Genomic DNA, 17,960 nt, shown 5'->3' with positions numbered 1-17,960 from the left:
GGCTGATTTTGACCCCATCACCGAGGAAACCACCCCTTTGAACTAACACAGTTCACTCCCCTTAAAATGTGCGTGCGTCATTTTGTAATTGTCCACATTCTCTCACAGTACATATTATCCTGTAACTATCCTTAAGTTTGCCATGGAAACGTGGATAGAGTTTGTGTCTTGTGCTAACTTGTTGCCAAGGAAGTTGTTAAAGTGAACTTTAAGACTCAGGTGTTTGGTGACAACCTTATTCCAAATGTCACAAGCGGAGATAAGGTGTTGATGGATTTATAGCACTATTAAATTGATCCATAACAATGGTTTATTTAAAGCTTATTTGTACTGGCATTGTTACAATAAGATGCAGAAAGTTGCATTGTTTCTGCCGTTGTCTCACTAGGCAACGCGTTAAACTCTTGCCAGTTCTCAGATTTTAAATGTCTGAACCAACCACCATTAACGACACAATTACCGACAAGGTCTTGGAAACATTATATATTTGGCCAGTTTTGTGAGGAGAACAACAAAAGCTCACAATAATAAGATAACAACATGTTTAGAAAGCGTTAAAAATCTTTTGTCTAAATACAGTACCAGTAAAAACATTGTGCTTAATCGTACTCATACAGAACAAATGGGTTTCTCTTGAAGGATTAAAGAAAAACAAAAATTTTTCCTTAGAAGAAAGTTTTTATCTGTTATTGTCAAACTTGTCAACAGAAACCTTTGTTCAAATGTCTAAAAAGTCCTAAATCTTGACAAACAGACTAGTTTTAAAGAAACGCAGTCTGAACTGTGAAATATTGCTTTGCCTCTTAGAAACCACAGGGTGAAGAAACAAACATGCTTCATTACGCATATCTTTGAGGAATTTGATAATGACTGATTCATATCGTTGTCAATCGTGTTGCTTCGGCTGCATGACTGAAACAAGACCTTGTGCTTTTCTCCCTGCTCTTGAGCTATTTTCACTGCAGACATGAGACGTTTTGATTACGTTTTTCCAGACATAATTGGTCTAGTCATTATAGAACTTACAGAAACGTATTTCCAATACCTTGTCTTGTTTCTAGCTACAAACCCCTTACTAAAAACATTGTGGCTCATTTATTGTACCTTTGAAATGATCCCAATTCCAACATTCTAATGTTCCTTCTTGTGTTAATGACTGTCCGTAATAGAAAACTAAGCGATAACTATCATTGAGTTGTTAAATCAATGCTACGATCAGGTTGCACCCTCAGGGACCACCTTCCAGTAATTTCTACAAACATTATTGGACTAGGCTTTTACGTTTTTGCACCTAATTAGAGCCGTACTCTTCAATGTGAATCAAAAGCTGACATCGTCGGAACCCTGTACTGCAAAAATACAAAAATGTATCAAGTAATTTTGGTCTAGTTTCTAGTGCAAATGTCTTCATGCACTTCAAATAAGACAAAACTAACTAATAAGAAACTTTTAGCAAGATTTCAGAGCTTGTTTTAAGTAAAAAAAAAAAAAAAAAAACCTTAACATTGATAAAAAGGAAATTTTAGTTCCACTAGCAGATTTTCTTACACTTATGGGAAAAAATATTTTGCTCTAAGTGCAATAATCTGCCAATGGAATGAGTACTTTGTGTTCCACTGCAACCTTCTGTATCTTATTGTAACAATACCAGTACAAATACATTTTAAACAAACTTTTGTTATGGATTAGTTTAAAAGTACTATAAATCCATCTCCACTTGTAACAGTTGGCATAAGGTGGTCGCCATCAATATCTGCACTAGAAATTAGACCAAAAACACTTGGTAAGATTTTTTTGCAGTAAAAGCATCATGAGCTCACATAGTTGTCAGCATGATTAATTGTAGCATTACCCAGTTTGACAAATCAACTTTTCCCCTGATTGATAGAGCGCCGTATTAATCAACACTAATGTGTTTTGTTGAGATTTAATATAGCAAATTAACACATAATTGAGAACTGGAAGGAAAATAATGCATGAGTAACGCCAGCTTCCACTGATAGAGGAGGGTGGATCAATACAAAAATATCAATGATATCGTTGCCAAGTCTACCACTAATACCAAACCTTTTGGACTTTTGAAGCTCATAAATGTCCTGCTAGAAAATCTCAGACCAATCTCAGTTTTTTGGCAGAAATTTACTCTTCCTTTATTTTCTGTTATAATGGCTCTAATACGCCATAATCTTTGACAGCAAAACGAAGAGTCTCACTGGCTGAGCATGTGAGACTTTAATTTGGTCTTAAAATGAGCTGATTGTGCTTCTGTGTTACAATTTAATACACAGGATTGAACACATGCCTGTGTTTACTATGAAATTACCTGAAGGTAAGTAACCACATAAACTCTTTTGGTCTGTGAACTCTAAGATGTGGGATTTAATCCTAACAATGTAAACAAGGTGAGAAAAGAATCTTCCAGTGTGCTTCTGAAGGGAATCCCCTCAGTGCTTGTCTGTCTTCTGCTGCAGAACTCTGTGTAACTTTGTGGTTTCGAATTCACAGTTTTTATGCCCTGGATTGAGCTGGTGGCTGAGAACATCACAGCAGATGATTCACACTATTTTTATTCTCATAAGTTCTCTAAATAAACCCTCATGTGTTACTTCCAGCCAGGCTTGAATCAAACCTCCAAACAAAGAAATAAATATTTCAATCATAACTCCAAATGCAGTTATGTTAGATAAATTAATAATTATATGTCCTGATGAGTGTCATTTGTCAGATTAAAAGTAACGTTTGAAATGAACCTTTACGCAGGCAGGTATTAAAGGTCCTGTGTGTCATTATGTGAAGTCCAGCAGCTGACATCAGCACGTTCAGCACAAAAACTTTTTTTTAAATGTGATTTTTTTTTAGCATATATATTTGAGAGGATAGAGAAGAATTCTCTCAACATGCAAAAAATATAAAAAAAAATCCCAGTGATCTTTCTAGTCTTTATGTGGACCCTTGTCAGTTATCGTTCATTAGACTAAGTATTGTTCAGGATAGTACCTAACCTTTACTTTAAAATAAAAACTCAATCCCACTAAAAAATGTTCAACTGTTAAACGGTGTCATGTCACAAAGAGACAGCTAGTCAGATGGCACAATTAGCTAATTTTAACAAATTAATATTAACTGAAAAAAAAATGTTAATACCCAGGAGATAGAAAACTACCGAATTTTTCAATTTTTCTCAACCAAACCACGGCCATGTTTTCTACAGAATTTACACTGGCATCCAAAATGGCAGAACCATCTTAAATTATTTCTCTCTTTTGGGTAAGCTAGCCTGTTAGCTAACACAGGTAATCTTACAGAGTCCTTTCAGTTTTTGTTTTATGTTCAAGTAGCTAAATTTTTTTAGGTAGGTAGTTCCTAACTCTTACTCTTTTTATTAAAAAAAAATTGTAACTCACATAAAATGATCAGGTGTTAAACGGGCTCACTGCCAACTGCCCCTGAAACGATGTTGTTCAAAATGGACAAACCTGCGAAGTCGCATTTGGGGAAACATAACACGAGTCACTTCGACCAACCATGAAAACTGTGAAATCAAAACAGATTCGGAAGGTAAGCTGTGAAAAGAAGAATAAAGACATTTATTATCCTCTTACATATGTTATCTAATCTTTGGCACTGTAACAATTTGAAATGGGTCTTATTATTATTTTAAATATAAAATTTCCAACTTTGGGATATATGGGCCTTTTATTCAAAGGATGAAACAAATGAAACCACAAGAAGCAAAACTTGACCGCTGGTCGACATCACGGCGAAGACACTGAAAAGATTTCTTGATGCACATCTTGCATTTTGGTTGTCTAGCAACCTCTGATTGTGTCGCTGGCGGGTCGGCGGGATGGGACAGGTCCCTGCTGATGGGTCACCTAACTACGGACTCGTTGCCAAAACGTTTATGGCAACCGTTGCTGCCACGTCCTGCTACTCACACTTCAGTGAAGGCACTTACGAAGTCTCGCTGTGAAGCACCTCTGCAGCCCCTAGCTTCGCATTATAGTCTTAAAGTCAGGTTTAAGCTTCGCTTCTTTTTTTCCTCATTTTCATTTTAAGGAATCTTCTGTCAATAAATAACACAAATATATTCATACATCATATAAAGATAGATAACCATGTATTCACTACATGCATTTCATATAATTTAAATAATTTATATGTACAGTTCTCCGTTGCGCAGTCCTCGCCCTCTCGAGTTGAGTTCTTTCGTTACAGCTTGCAGCACATTGGTTTGAAATCGCATTCAAATCGACCCGGGACTTCTTCAGATGTGTTGTTTGGAGCAGAACGTCGTGGTCCGCTACCACCGCACCTAATCCTGTGGTGCGGTTTGCTGTGGAAGTAAAATCCCAGAAAAAGAAAAGTGGAACTCCACTGGTTCTGGTTCTGAGAAACTGGAATTTTACGTCTTGCGTTTTCTCCTCGACAACGCGCAGACGCAGGAAGTGTTGATGCGTATCCACCTCCAGCCCACCATGCCGCTGTGGTCCTGCGTCAGCGCGCGAACAAACGTCTGCGTCGTCTTGCACTGAGAGCTCCAGTTTTTTTCGTCGATTCCCCTGCACTGCCTTTCTTTGGCTCTGGACGGCTGGTCTTCGCCCCGACAGTTCGTCTCGTAGAAAAACTGCTTGACCTCCCGCTTGTCGAAGGTTTTAACTTTGGCCATGACCGTCACGTTGATTCCTCGTAGATCCATGGCGCTGGTTTTGTCCATCACCCACTTGCTCTCGCTGTCGCAGACAGAATACTCCCCGCGGTAACTCCGGTGTTCGGCCTGCCGCTTCTTCCGTGTTTTGTTTCCCACCGCCGCTCCCTCCGGCCCGCCGCTCACAAAGTCGTCCGCCAGGTACAGGGGAGGCGGCTGGAGCGGCGGCCGGTCGCTCAGCACCACCCGCGGTGAAATGTATCTCTTGTGGTTCCGCAGAAGGTCAGAGTTCACCAGCGTCACCTGCTGCTCCACTGCGCCTTCGCTGCTCCCGCCGCTGCGGCCGCCCGCGCCCCACGGCTCGCCGTCTTCCTGCTCCTTGAACGGTAAGCTTGGCCCCGAAACAGGGAGGATGGGATTGTGGTGCTTGGCATCCCTGCCTCTCCCCTGCTGCCGGTGGCTCCCCGAGGTCCGCTCCCTCGTCAGGTCGGCCTGCAGCAGCTGAATTATGAGGGAGTTCAACGGGTCGGGGCTCGGCGGGTGCTGCTGCTGTCCCTTGTGGCTGCTGTTTATGCTAGATGCTTGAATACCATACAGGTACACAAGGGCCATCACATACAGCAGGATGGACATCACTAGATTCACCTGCAAAATCTGTGAAGACATAAAAAGAGAAGAGATATGAGGTTTGTACCCTTAATATGTCCAAATTGGATTTTCTTTCATTTACAGAGGTACAGTGCCTTGCAGGAGTGTTTGTATCATTTTACAGCTTTACAACTAGCCTGGCCATTGCCTTCCTGTGCTATTGGCTTGATTAAAATCACGCTTCGCAGACAGTCTTGGCTTTCTCCCATTCACTTGAATTCACCTGGTAGAATTTCTACCGAGCCAATTGTTGAACAGAATCTAGTTATTGGTCTAGTTTCTGCTAGACGAGACAAAACTAATTTACAAGTAACTTTTAACCAAGAAATAGGAGGTTGTTTTAAGTTAATAATTACTTAATATTGATGAAAAAGAACTAGGTCTACTGGCAAATTATTTCACTTAAAACATTTATCCCATGTTGGTTGAATTGTTATACCATTGCATGTAATCAAAGTGAGAACCTTTCTTTCCAGTACAGAAATTTGCACTATTTTGTGTTCATCTTTTAAATACTACGAGAAAACATGGAGGGTATGATTACTTTTGTAAGACAGACCTTTTGAAGAAAACGCATCATTTATTTAGCAATGGGTCTGACTTCCTTATTTGACTGTTTTCCAATACGTAGTATTAAATCTAGATCATGAAAAATGGGGCCCAAGAATACCTTTTATGTCATCAAACCGACTTTGTGCGTTTTCATTTTCAAAGCGAGAGAATAACATGAAACGAAAGATTTGCGTGGTTTAATAATTCTCAACATAAGAGGTGATTTCAGCTTCAAAAGCATTTAAAACGGCTGATTTTTAACACAAATCTAAAACACTCGCAGCACGAGGACGTGCCTTCGCCTAAGCATACATGCTTGGGAATTAACATGCGGCGACTTGTGTAACATACCTCACTTCCACGAAACATCCTCAACTGAAAAACATTTTGCCCGCTAGCTCTCTAAAAGAGGTTGTTGACATTGTCTGTTCCAGCATCTTAACCAGTTTAAGTAGCCTCATCTGTCGCTGTTGTTTCCCACAGAACCACGCTTTCAATTCAGCACATTGTTCACAACGGGCAGAACCAGAACAATATACACTGCTACAAGTCAAGTGTCCCTGTTTTTTTTTTTTTTTTATTCCTCTAAGTTAAAGTTTGAGCTGCTTTTGTCAGTTAAATCTTAGTTATCTTCAGCGATGTCGTCAGGTAATTGTTCATTGTTTTTTTTTTTTTGTTTTGCTTTCTTTTATTACTTAATCTCTATAGCTGGAAGGCTGTTTACATGCGTTCTGGTTCTGAGAAAGTTGAGTTTTAGATTTTTGAATTCTAGGAAAGGTGTTGGAAAAGACATGTCTGATTTTTTTTTAATTATTATTATTTCACAACCGCTTTAACCCTGGTTCAAAACGTAAAAAAAAAAAAAAATCTAATGAAACGGAACTGCATTAGCATCTGGAATCATGAGCTCTGAAGTTATTAATCTCCATTAAGACTGGCAAAAAGCTAAAACAAGTGGCGTCCAAGCTTTCTGCCTCAAGGGCCAGAAATGTAAATACATAAAACTTAAAACAAGCTAAATAAACCTCTTTCTTAAAAACAGGAATCTGTAAATACTGTCAAATTAAAAACAGAGTCTTTCATCTCTAGAAAAAACAAGACATTCTTCATTGTTGGGTCCTGTCCAGGTTTTTTAGAAAAACATCCACTAATAAAAAACCTAGTTAACAAAACATCAACACTATGTTCTGTCGACGTTTTCCATTAAAAAAAAATTGTAATTAGTTTGTATCTTTTCCCGTAATATTTTTATTCCGAAGTATACAAACCAAATTTATGCCACACCAAATCTTTTTAACCTGTGGGGAGTACATGAGAAAACCGGTGCAGGTAGAGGAACCTTTTTCACAGAAAGGCTTAGATGTGTCCCGTAAACACAGCTATGTATTGACTAAATTAATTCCTTAATATTGAACCATTCATTTGATTTAGGTGTGTTGGAAAGACCAACACCTGTAGTACACCAGGACTTCAGGAACCCTGGTTCCCAAAACGGTCAACAGACATCTACCATGGAATTTGAACATTTTTTCATTCTAAATTTGGTCTTAAACTCTTAATGCTGCATTGTAGCAAAACATTGGTACATTGGACAGTTTTGTGCTTTAAACTCTTTGGGGATGGATTTAGCAGAAGGCCCCTTCCTGCTCCAGCGTGACTCTGTGCCAGAGCACAAAGCACGACACCTGAAGACACGGGTGAGCATGTATGCTGTTGAAGAACCGACTGGCCTTCAAAGAATTCTGACGTCAAACCAACAAAGCATGTTTGGAATGGATTAGAGCAGACACTGCAGACAAACGTCAGCGTTCGCCCACAGAAATTGTTCCCACGAGAGCAGAAGCTTCTATAGCCACGAATGGGATGTCACTCAACACTTTCAATGTCTAATCTTCAACCTCATTATAAATGTATGTCTACAACAAGGCTGCACGTAGACTTAACATTAGCTGGTGTCTAAAACCATTGAAATCAAATTATTTGGTCAATGGGTTGCAATAGAAAAAGGCATGATAATTGCAGAGGTAGCCAAAATGTTGCCTTGTTCCAGTGTTTGTTACTTTCATGAGGAAATGTGGCAAAGACATGATTTATATAATCATAAGAGGCAAACAGGAACAAGACGAATCACTTAAAGGCCTGGTTAACTGTCAGGAGGTCCCTCACATTTCACCGTCAAGTGATTTCAGAAAGCCTTGTTTACAAGATAAAAGCCGTGTACGCCACACTTAATTGGATAATTGTTCTGGGGAAAATGTATTTTTCATGTGATATTCAGATGGTACCGAGACCTGAAAATAGTCCCAGAACTGGGTGTATCCGGAACACAGGCCTTTGAAATGCCATCAACCGGCCTAACTACAGATGACTGATTAATTTACTGTGAACCATGATGCTAATTTGATTTGTAAGGAAGCACAGACCTTATTGAAGATTATTCCATGGTGTCTCTCCAGCTAAAGCACTGCTTTGATGAAAAGTAAATAGAGCAAAAGCTATATCCTGAGTTCAACGTGCCACAGCTGAAAAAGAGACGTTTTTATCTGACTTCTCTTGTTAGACGAGCCATAAAACGTCCCAAAAAAGGTCAGAAGTTTCACCGTGAAAAATAGCATACTTTTTTCCTTAATTAATAGTTTTCCAGTTTGACAGTTTAACCTGCCTGAGTTACGGTTCTCTGCAGCTCCATCAGTTACCACATTACACAGGTGGACTCTAAGTTTAGAGACTGAGCGATCTGAAGGGACTTGTGTTTCTTAGGTTGACTCTTAGCAAAGGGCGGTGAAATGTTACGGTGGCCCAGAAGGGTCAGCAAAATGCAAAACCCACAACACCACGGTAAAAAAGCCACAATGAAGTTATGCTAAAATGAAATTCACTGTATGCTAAAGCAGATTTTTGGCCAAAATGGAAATTAAGCTAAAATAGAAGTTGTGCTAAAACAGATTTGATTTTAAAATGGTAAAATGAGTTTATACTAAAACTAGAGCAAACTAAAACAGATTTTGTATTAAAAATGTAAGTCATATTAAACAGAATTTAAAATGGGAGAGATCCTACAGAAAAAGTGATGATAAAGTATCAATTCTGTTTCAGCATGGCTGCTGTGGCTTTTGTTGTTGCGCTGAGGCTCTATGGCCACCATAGAGTTCAAACCCATATCTCACTTTTCATTGGCAAAGACAATTCAAAAACATGCAGAAGGTGAAATAAGAAACAACTTTATGATTCTCCCTTTGGAGAGAAATAACAAAATACAACTAAATGTTGGCCTATCGCATTAAAATTCCTATGAAATATATTTAATCTTGTTAAATCATTTCACAGTGTGGACAGTTTTCTGCAGGGGGAGGAGAGGCAGCAGCTGAATGCTGGATTTTTACATTTACTTTCCTCTCACCAATCATTCCTTTGACACAAAACAATACATAAAATAGAATACAGCTGGAATAAATCATCAGTGCCGCTAGCTTGATCCACAAGGAAGGACATATAGCAACCAAACGCATTCAGCCATCTGCTTAGCAGCCTGTTTAAACACCATTTGTCTCCTGACAGAAGCAGCTTAGAAAGGTCCTGGCAGCAGAGACAAAGCAGAAAGGACCCGGCTTGTTCACTACAATGAGAGGCAAGGACCAGCTGCTCAGGTGGAACTGACTCAAAAAGCTTTTCTACATAAGATCTTATGAGTAGGACGTTTGACCTTTGCCTTTTTTTAAGTAGCAGATATAGTCTGAGACCCCTAAATATAATCCAGCCCAACATTCAGCTGGACTGACAGACCAGGAAAAAGAACATCAATGACAGGAACAGCAAAGAGGCTGAGAAAATACAAGAAAACTCCTGGAAGAAAGTCTGTTTAGATTGATGTCAATATGTAGAAATTTTTGAATGCATTTTTTTCCCCTCACACCTCAAAATGAACCACTACCTAGTGTTAGTCACAAACGTCTCATGGAACATCCTAATGTTTGTAGTTATATAGTGATGAAATCTGAAAAGATTCAAGCGATGTGACTGCATCTGCAAGAAACTTTAAACTCAAACTTTATGACTCAGAATGATTCATTTATTTGTTTGACATTCAGAAAGTCAGAGTCAGGCTGCAGCAGTCTAACAGAAGAAGTTGGAGTCTTATAATCAACTGCAATATCAAAATCCAATATGACGACTGTTCATATCAAAGATAATGGAAATTACATCAACAAAGTGTTTATTTGCTCTTCTGGTTCTGGTCTGAGTGCCAACAGACTGACTTTCACAGCTGCAGTGTTACAGCTTGAGGTCACTTGATATGTATAAATGCATGTACATATAAATATAGAAGAAACTAAAAACTACTAATTGATTTGGGTTTTTCGATTAATCAACATGGAGATGGAACAGAATAGGGGGGAGTTTAAAGGGAACGAAAGACTAGAGGAGAGAAGAATAGAGAATACAAGAAAACATTGTAGCAGTCTGCTATACCTGCAGAAAGAGAAGAAAACCCCAGAGAAACCACAGCGACAACCAACATATCAATTACAACAGCAACATCGCTGAAACACACTCTGCCAGTTGATAGAAGAGACGTCTAGTGGCGACCGCAGAATCTTTATCTGAAAACCCCAGGTATTTTGAATTTTGAAATCGCATAGAAACCACATCATTACTGGCTCGTTTTGGTAATAACAGTTCGCCTCATCACAGAGCATGACAATTAGCAAATCTGAACTGACTTACCATCTCATTGTCAGGATGTTATAGATGAGAAACCTTCATATGCCTTAAAAAGTTCTCCAACTATCGTACCATATCTGGTATACGTACAACACACACACTAGATTTTAAGAGAAGAAAAGGATCCACCTCCAGATTAGCATTCTGGGATGTGCTAATCATACAGTGTTATCTGACTAATAGGAAAATATATGAATATGAGCAAGTAAGGACAGTTTACACACACTTCTTAAAACGAGATGGATAATGACTAAAACAAGTTTTATTTGGTTCTGCTAAGTGCTTCAATATGTCTCTTCAGCTCCCTTCCACACTTACAAAGGTGATGCTCCTTACCAACGAACACCTACAGCCAATACAACTCAAAGATCTTCATTGCCATTTTTCAATTTTCAACCATTTTTATTGCTTGGAGAGAGAAAAAAGAGCCACAAATTGTACAGCTTGTTTTTAAACAACTAGATTTTAGAGAAACGACTAAGAAGATTCAGATCAGGACGACGAGCAAAACTGTAATGAGAAAATACCAAACAGTTGACCGCCGTTTGCTGTAGATACGATACTGACCGTATGGAAGTACCTACCATAGAAAAAAACGCATCAATGTAGTTGACTGGAAAATTTTGATTGATTAATAGATGTTGGTGTATCTGTATGTACACAGATTTAAGAAAGAAGAAGAATACTCAACCTCACCAGGAGCCAGCTAGCCATTAAAACTTATGACTGATACATACAGTCATGTTTTCTTTTCTACTCCACTCTTTATCTGGGGATAAAGTTCAGTTTTCTTAAAAATGTACTCAAATGTTTAGAGAGCTGCTAACTGAACTATGAAGAAAATAGTTCCTTGTTGTAGAATAAAAATGCTGAGGCTAGTCAATCAGCGAGTTTAAGCAAAGCTGCACTAAAATGATAAAGGTCCGATTCATGTGTGCACTATTTGATGATTTATTTATTATGTCTAACTAATCTCATTTTGGCAACAAAAATAGCTACATAAATGCAGCTGCAGCGATTTAAATGTTCTTAATGTCACTCAGGGCTGAATCTGCAATTGGTCATTATTCGATTTGTTTAATCATGTCAGCATGTAGATGAATTACCACTGAGCCTGAAAGACAAGGCAGAAAACACACCCAACGCTCCATCACAAGACCGACAACAAAACACACATCTGAGGTCAACACTGAACCGTTTCAGATGAGTTCCTCCGTTTTTAGAGGTCTTTTGTTGCAGAGGGCTAATATTAATGCTCATAAAACGGTAAGATTTTAGCCAGGGTTATAATAGTTTCGGGGTTTTCATTATAGTGACTTTTTATCAAATTCAGTTAGTTTTAATTTGATTTTTTAGCATGTGTTTGCTGGTTTTTATGAGGCATTATTAGTCAAATATGGTTTAGTTTTTACTAGTTATAGTACCAGTTTTAGTTTTTTCATACTTTAGTTCATTTTTAGGTGCAGAATTCCAAAATGTCAAAGTGTTGCATTGTGATACTGGGTACATTGAGTAAGGAATACATTTTCAAAAATTGTATTCAGTTATTGTTGGAATTTTCTCCCAGCTTTTACAGATTAGCATAATTACTGCCAGGAGGAGTTTGCCAACAGCTGACGCAAACCGCTGACGCAAATGTCAATTTCACATTCATATGCTACATATAATACATTCATAAACACAAAAACAAAGAATACTATATTATATATAATATTATATTATATATAATAATATATTATATATATATTAAGTATGTTTTAATTATTTTTTATAAACGCACAATATAGTTAAAGTTAGTATAGTTTCTCCCAACTAATTACAGTTTTTTATTGTTTCAGTTTTCGTTAGTTTCAGTTAACTATAATAACTTTGACGTCAACTTTGTGGCACTCACAGGACGTAAAACCCAAACTTAAAGCACAAGGCCATTGATTAGAAGAACTCCAGTCTTTAGATTTCAAATTACATTTCCCTCCCCTCACACCTCCAACATGCCTCACTCGTTTCCCCTAGCAACTCTCAGAACTGTCTCACTTGTAGTTAGCTCTTTAAATGGAGGTGAGACTTAATGCTGACGCCAGGATTTCTAACTGCATCCAAAGCTTTGCTATGGTCATTTAATGGTAAGGCCTCAACTAACCCCTACACACACACCGGGGCTGCATACACACTCACACACACACCTGTGAGAGGAAGGGCAGATTTCTAAGAAGAGCATGTGGTGCTGCAGCAACATTGTCTCAGGGATGTAATAGGTTAGAGGCTAATGTTGTAGCTTCACACCATGTGAGCTTTTAACACCTAATTGATAGGATTGATGCAGATAATCACCCTTAAGGTGACAACGTGTCAGCAGGAACACTCAGGTTCCCTGAGTTGCTGCAGCGGCTTCGTTACCGCGCTGCCTTGGCTAATGAGAGGTGACATAACTCGGGTTCCCCGGTTTATGTAAATCAAACATTGATATGGTGAGGTGTTTAGCATGTGCCAACACGTTCTGTGCAGAACGCCAGTGGAGCGTGCCATAAAATAAACACAAAATTACCTCGAAGCGCTGTTGGACGATGTGGATCACAAGTTAATGACACTTTCTCAGCTAGCTGTGAGTTCATGTGCAACGCATCTTGAGAGCGACGATGTTTTATCCTTGAGCTGTTTTCAGTGTTTCAAATTCACACTACTGGTTGAAACCTCTATCTTGTAAGCATGCTGGTCGCATTTATTCACTGTCCTGTTAGGTTTTAAAGGGGCAGCATTAAGTGTTGTCCAGGCACATACTGCCATTTTATAGCACAATCAATCAAGTAACTATGCTAACTTCAGTTGCTATAAAAATGCTACAACTTAAAAGAAATTTGATTTTGCCTTGAAATTGGGCTTTGTCTCTTTAAGAAGCTCCTGCTCTTTTTGAAACTCCGCCTTCAGGAAATCATCACAACATGGCTCCTCTATTAACCCTTTTGATGAGGGAATAACATTGTAACATGATGAATAGCTAAGAAAAGGTAGATTTTACATAATTGTGCTCCTTTACTGCATACCTGGCATTTTCTGGTTCTGTAAAATGCTAATGTTTATTTGCAAAGCTTTAAACTTCTCACATAACACTGTTCGGTCCTTTTGCTCAAAACTATGGCAGAACATTAATCAGAGTAACAACCAAGATCTCCATGGTAACTCTGGAGGAGCTGCAGAGACTAACAATTCAGATGGAGGAATCCATCAACCAAGCAGCTTGAAGCAGGTCGCACAACTTTCACTTCTGCAGTTCAATTAAACCAGTTAAACTCTAAATGTCCAGTCTTGTGGTTTCATTCAGCAAACGTTGGGGTTTTTCTTTCCAACTAAATTATCAACGCACTGAGAAATATGTTTGCAAGTTCCTGCGGTTGCTGTTGTAGATACGAAATTTACCGGATCCTGTAGCGCCAGTGGCAACACAAGTCGCATCATGTCATCAATCTATGTGTGTGTGTGATTCTGGGATGCTTGTGTGTAGCTCTTAAATGTTTGCTGAATCCTACAGAATGAATCACCACTCCTCCAGAGAAGCCAGTGTGTCTTTCACATGCTCTCTACCTGTAGCAGAAGTGCAGGTGTTTGTTTGCACTAGTGCAGTAAAAGATTCATATCTTTTTTTTCTTTTCTTGCAATATAATCTACTTTTGTTTTTTTTCCTCACTTCAATGCCAGCGCAAGTAAAAGTGAGCGAAGGGAAGGATCCTCTTCTGTGATTGGCTCTGTCTGCCTGTGCAGTATCTGTGTTTCCAGTACAAAAAAATAAAATGTGAGGTTTTATTTTAAGCTGGCATGTTTTCATTACGCAAATTTATTTTCGTAGTTTCAATTTGTGCAATGTTAAGAGTTAATGGAAACACAGCTAGATGCATACGTTTAACGTGATGTTTCAGTGTGATGTATGCAGCATCAGCTGCAAAGCAAGAACTGAGCACCCAAAAGCCTGTAACACATGCATAACCCAGTTTGTATGGAATAGGTTCTACAAGTGAGCCAATGTGATGCACTGCATTTATAACAAAAAACATCCAGTCACAGCCAGATCAGAGCATTAACCTCCTGAACGGAGGAAATGGAAAATGAAGCCTCTCCTGGTTACCTCACCGTTTCCCCAAACAGTGTTCCCTGTTTTCACTGATTCTCCCAGGAGACCCATGGCAGACGGTTATCAACCGTGTGAGAGTCTAACATGACAAACACCGATGACGATGTCCAACCTGACCAAACAAAATTATATCTCAACACAATAAGTGCTGGGATACATAACGGTTCACCAAAATTGACCCCATAATTTCAACATTTTGCTTCAGAAAAGTTAAAGTTTATAATGACAGGTGCTTCTTCTTTTTTTTTTTCTCAACATTTATGTTTGCGCTACAGTTTAAGTAAAGTTGAACGTCCTTTCAAAGTTTGAATATGTCTGAACATGCCTACTTTCTGCAGCAGCGCCTTCAATCAGACGAAGCCCAACCTGCTGCTTCAGCTGTTGCTGCTTAAAGATGGATTACTTCTGTTCTCAGTGGATTCACTTCTACTGATTTACGTTGGAATTGGAGTGAGGCGAAATACAGCTGAAGAATGTAAATGTGAAGCAACCACTGAAAGTCCAGAAGGTTGTGATCCATATGCTGGTAAGCTAAAGCTCTGGGAGGATGGAAATCCTTGACCCATACCTTGGACTACGACTGACCAGAAGAAACATCTTGTTCAGAGAAACAAGTTTTGTAGTTGGACTCGTTGACAAGTCAGATAAATAAGCCGGTAAACACAATCAGTCACTTCTTTCAGATCATCTGCCCAATCATTAAGAGTGACATTATCCTGTTAAAGATGCAAAAGTTGATATCTTCAAATGTGTGTAATCTGTATCTGCTCAGCAAAAAACATGCCAATGTATCACATGTTCTAAGAATAAGTTCTTCTGATGCCACGGTGATGTTGGTAGTGGCTCAAAAAGATTTCAAATCTGGTTAAAAGCAATCTGAATAAGTTTTTATTCAATTTTTAAAGAGTTTATGTAGAATCTATTTGAGTTCTGTAAAGGCTTAGAATTAGCTAAGCGTCAGCTAAAAATGCTAATTCTTAGAAAATTAGAATTAACTAAAAATGTGCATTGTTAGCAGCTAACAGCTAGCTTCAACAAAACAAAAGAGCTTTTTCTGTTTTCTCTATTTCAAAATCTAAAATATTTACTGTTACAAATCAATGCTTATTCTTTTAAGCACACTTAGATATTTATAAAGCTTTATTTTTAGCTTTTGGAAGCAGCGCTAAGTTCTTTGCATGAATTTCATATAAAATATGCATAACAACCTCAGTCTCTGGGTGAATCAAACCTGAAACAAGTTGTTCCACATTCATGTTGTCCTTCAAGCAGTTTGTAATATAAAACCTTCTATTCGCTAAAACAAAATGTTCCCATAAATTTGGGTATAATCGTTCCTCAATCTCGTAAACCCAATAAAACATGCATCGTCTCGTCCAGTGAAGAAGATGTCATTACCAAATAGATCATTACCATTATTATTTTTTCACGAAACACCGACAACCGACTATCAAGAACGTTGTATACCATGTTAGAACAGCTACTGTGGAAGCATAACCAAACAAAAATATTGTCACAAACAAAAATAAAGTCACAAACTATAGCTGATTCCAAAAAAAAAAAAAAAATCCTACTTACTTCTGATTGCCCCAGTAAAATGTGGATCTTATCATGAAAGAAATATTTTATTGGCAGCAACGGGAGCAAGTTGGCACACGTAGGTCTAATTTACACGGTGGCGGATCACAGCCGACTGGCATAAATCTGGCAAAGAGGCAACATCATCAGTGCCAATAGTAGTTAATTCACCACAGGCTGCTGGAGGAATATCACAGAATCGCTGTAAAAATACTGTAAATCACGCCTCGGGACTTTCCTAAAAGGAGGATTTTCTTTGGCAACAAAAAGAATCGGAGTCTTCAAAATATAAAATAATAATAACACCTCCATGCTTGCTTGTTCTTACTGTTGAATCATAATGCTGGAAGAAGGTTTGCTTGTAGTTTACTTTCTCTGTGTGAAGTATGGATATACTGTATAGCCCTCAGAAAGTTGTGGTATTATATAACTATTAGGTTATATATCTTCAGGCAGTGAAGTGCTGACAGGACAGTTTAATTACAATGTTCATGTAAAGTTTGCAACTTGCAGAAAAAATAACAGAATTTTCAGCATCCGGGTCATTTTACTGGTGATTTTTCTGAGTCATTTGTTGAAATGTTGTATGTATCATCCATCAATTAAAGCATCCGACTAGTTAAAGGTCCACCATGCTAACCAACAAGCCACAAAACTAACCAAACAAACTGGACAACCAATAAAATTCTTAACCAACTAGTCAACCAACCATCAGATAACCAATTAACCAGCAATCCTCAACTCCTACTTTTTTTTTTTTTTTTGTCAAAGACAATTAGGCCAAGTGTGTTTCAGTGTTTTCACTGGTTGTATATTTGAAACTCAAAGGTCAGTTTCTGGTTCCTTTGATTACACCTAATCTCACCTGAACTAGATGCACTTATCACAATAAAACAAGTTTTAATGTGTTAAGATAAAGAGATGAATAATTGCTAATCTCTTGATAATGGCATTAAAGAATAATTTGAATGTTTCCGGAAGGAAGTGTGGAAGAGGATTAAAGGATTTTGAGATGTTGGGATTGAACGGATTGTGACCAACACATCACTGTTTAACCTCTGAGCTAAAGGCGGCCAGCTTGGTCAGCTTCTCCAGATGCAGCTTTGAATTAAGAACCAGCTGTTTATTAAACTCAGTAAATGGAGAGTATGGCAGCGGTAAATATCAAGACAAAACTTTACCTTTCCCTCTAGTCATAGACTGATTGACTTGCAGTTTTTTTTCCAGAACAAATCTGCTTCTGTTGGATTTTACCATCCATTATTTAACTTATTTTTTGTCACGTTCAAGCTTGACTTAACCAAGTATCTCAGCTTTTGGTTGTTCATCCTAAACATGTAAAGGGAGTCGCCCCCAAACAAATTAGCGATGGATGACTGCATTCAGAGCAGAAGCAGGTCTAAACCAGCAATTCTACCAAGGAACTATATTTTATTAAGATTCTGTCTTAGTTGACTCATCACCACTTAGTGCTAAAAAAAAAGAGGCAAATCAATGAAATTTAAATTCAAAATGTTGCATCTCTAACTGTATGTCACTTCATACAGGGAACATGGAAGCCACGTTTCCAAATGCTACCAAAGTCACAAGTTTACTCCTGATGCCTATGGAGTCAATATTTTAATGTCCTTCTTTTATTTTATTTAGAAACCCCAAAATACACTTAAATTATTGGCCTCAACAGTATTA

At 38.2% G+C, this 17,960-nt stretch overlaps 1 protein-coding gene across 1 annotated transcript in view; it reads right to left on the bottom strand.

The window, feature by feature from the left end:
- Nucleotides 1–468: 468 nt before the first annotated feature.
- The window catches only part of ntf3 (neurotrophin 3), a 39,301-nt gene continuing 21,809 nt past the window's right edge, over nucleotides 469–17,960 (bottom strand). The window contains exon 2 of the mRNA XM_014976696.2: nucleotides 469–5,302. Coding sequence (XP_014832182.1) covers nucleotides 4,406–5,302 — 897 coding nt within the window. The 3' untranslated portion in view covers nucleotides 469–4,405. The remainder of the gene's footprint in view (nucleotides 5,303–17,960) is intronic.

Source organism: Poecilia mexicana, unplaced genomic scaffold (genome assembly GCF_051168715.1).
Source record: "Poecilia mexicana isolate PSO_F unplaced genomic scaffold, ASM5116871v1 scaffold_23, whole genome shotgun sequence".
Taxonomy (NCBI): Eukaryota; Metazoa; Chordata; class Actinopteri; order Cyprinodontiformes; family Poeciliidae; genus Poecilia; species Poecilia mexicana.
Note: the sequence above shows the minus strand (reverse complement) of the source record. Positions and strands in the feature narration are given on the sequence as shown.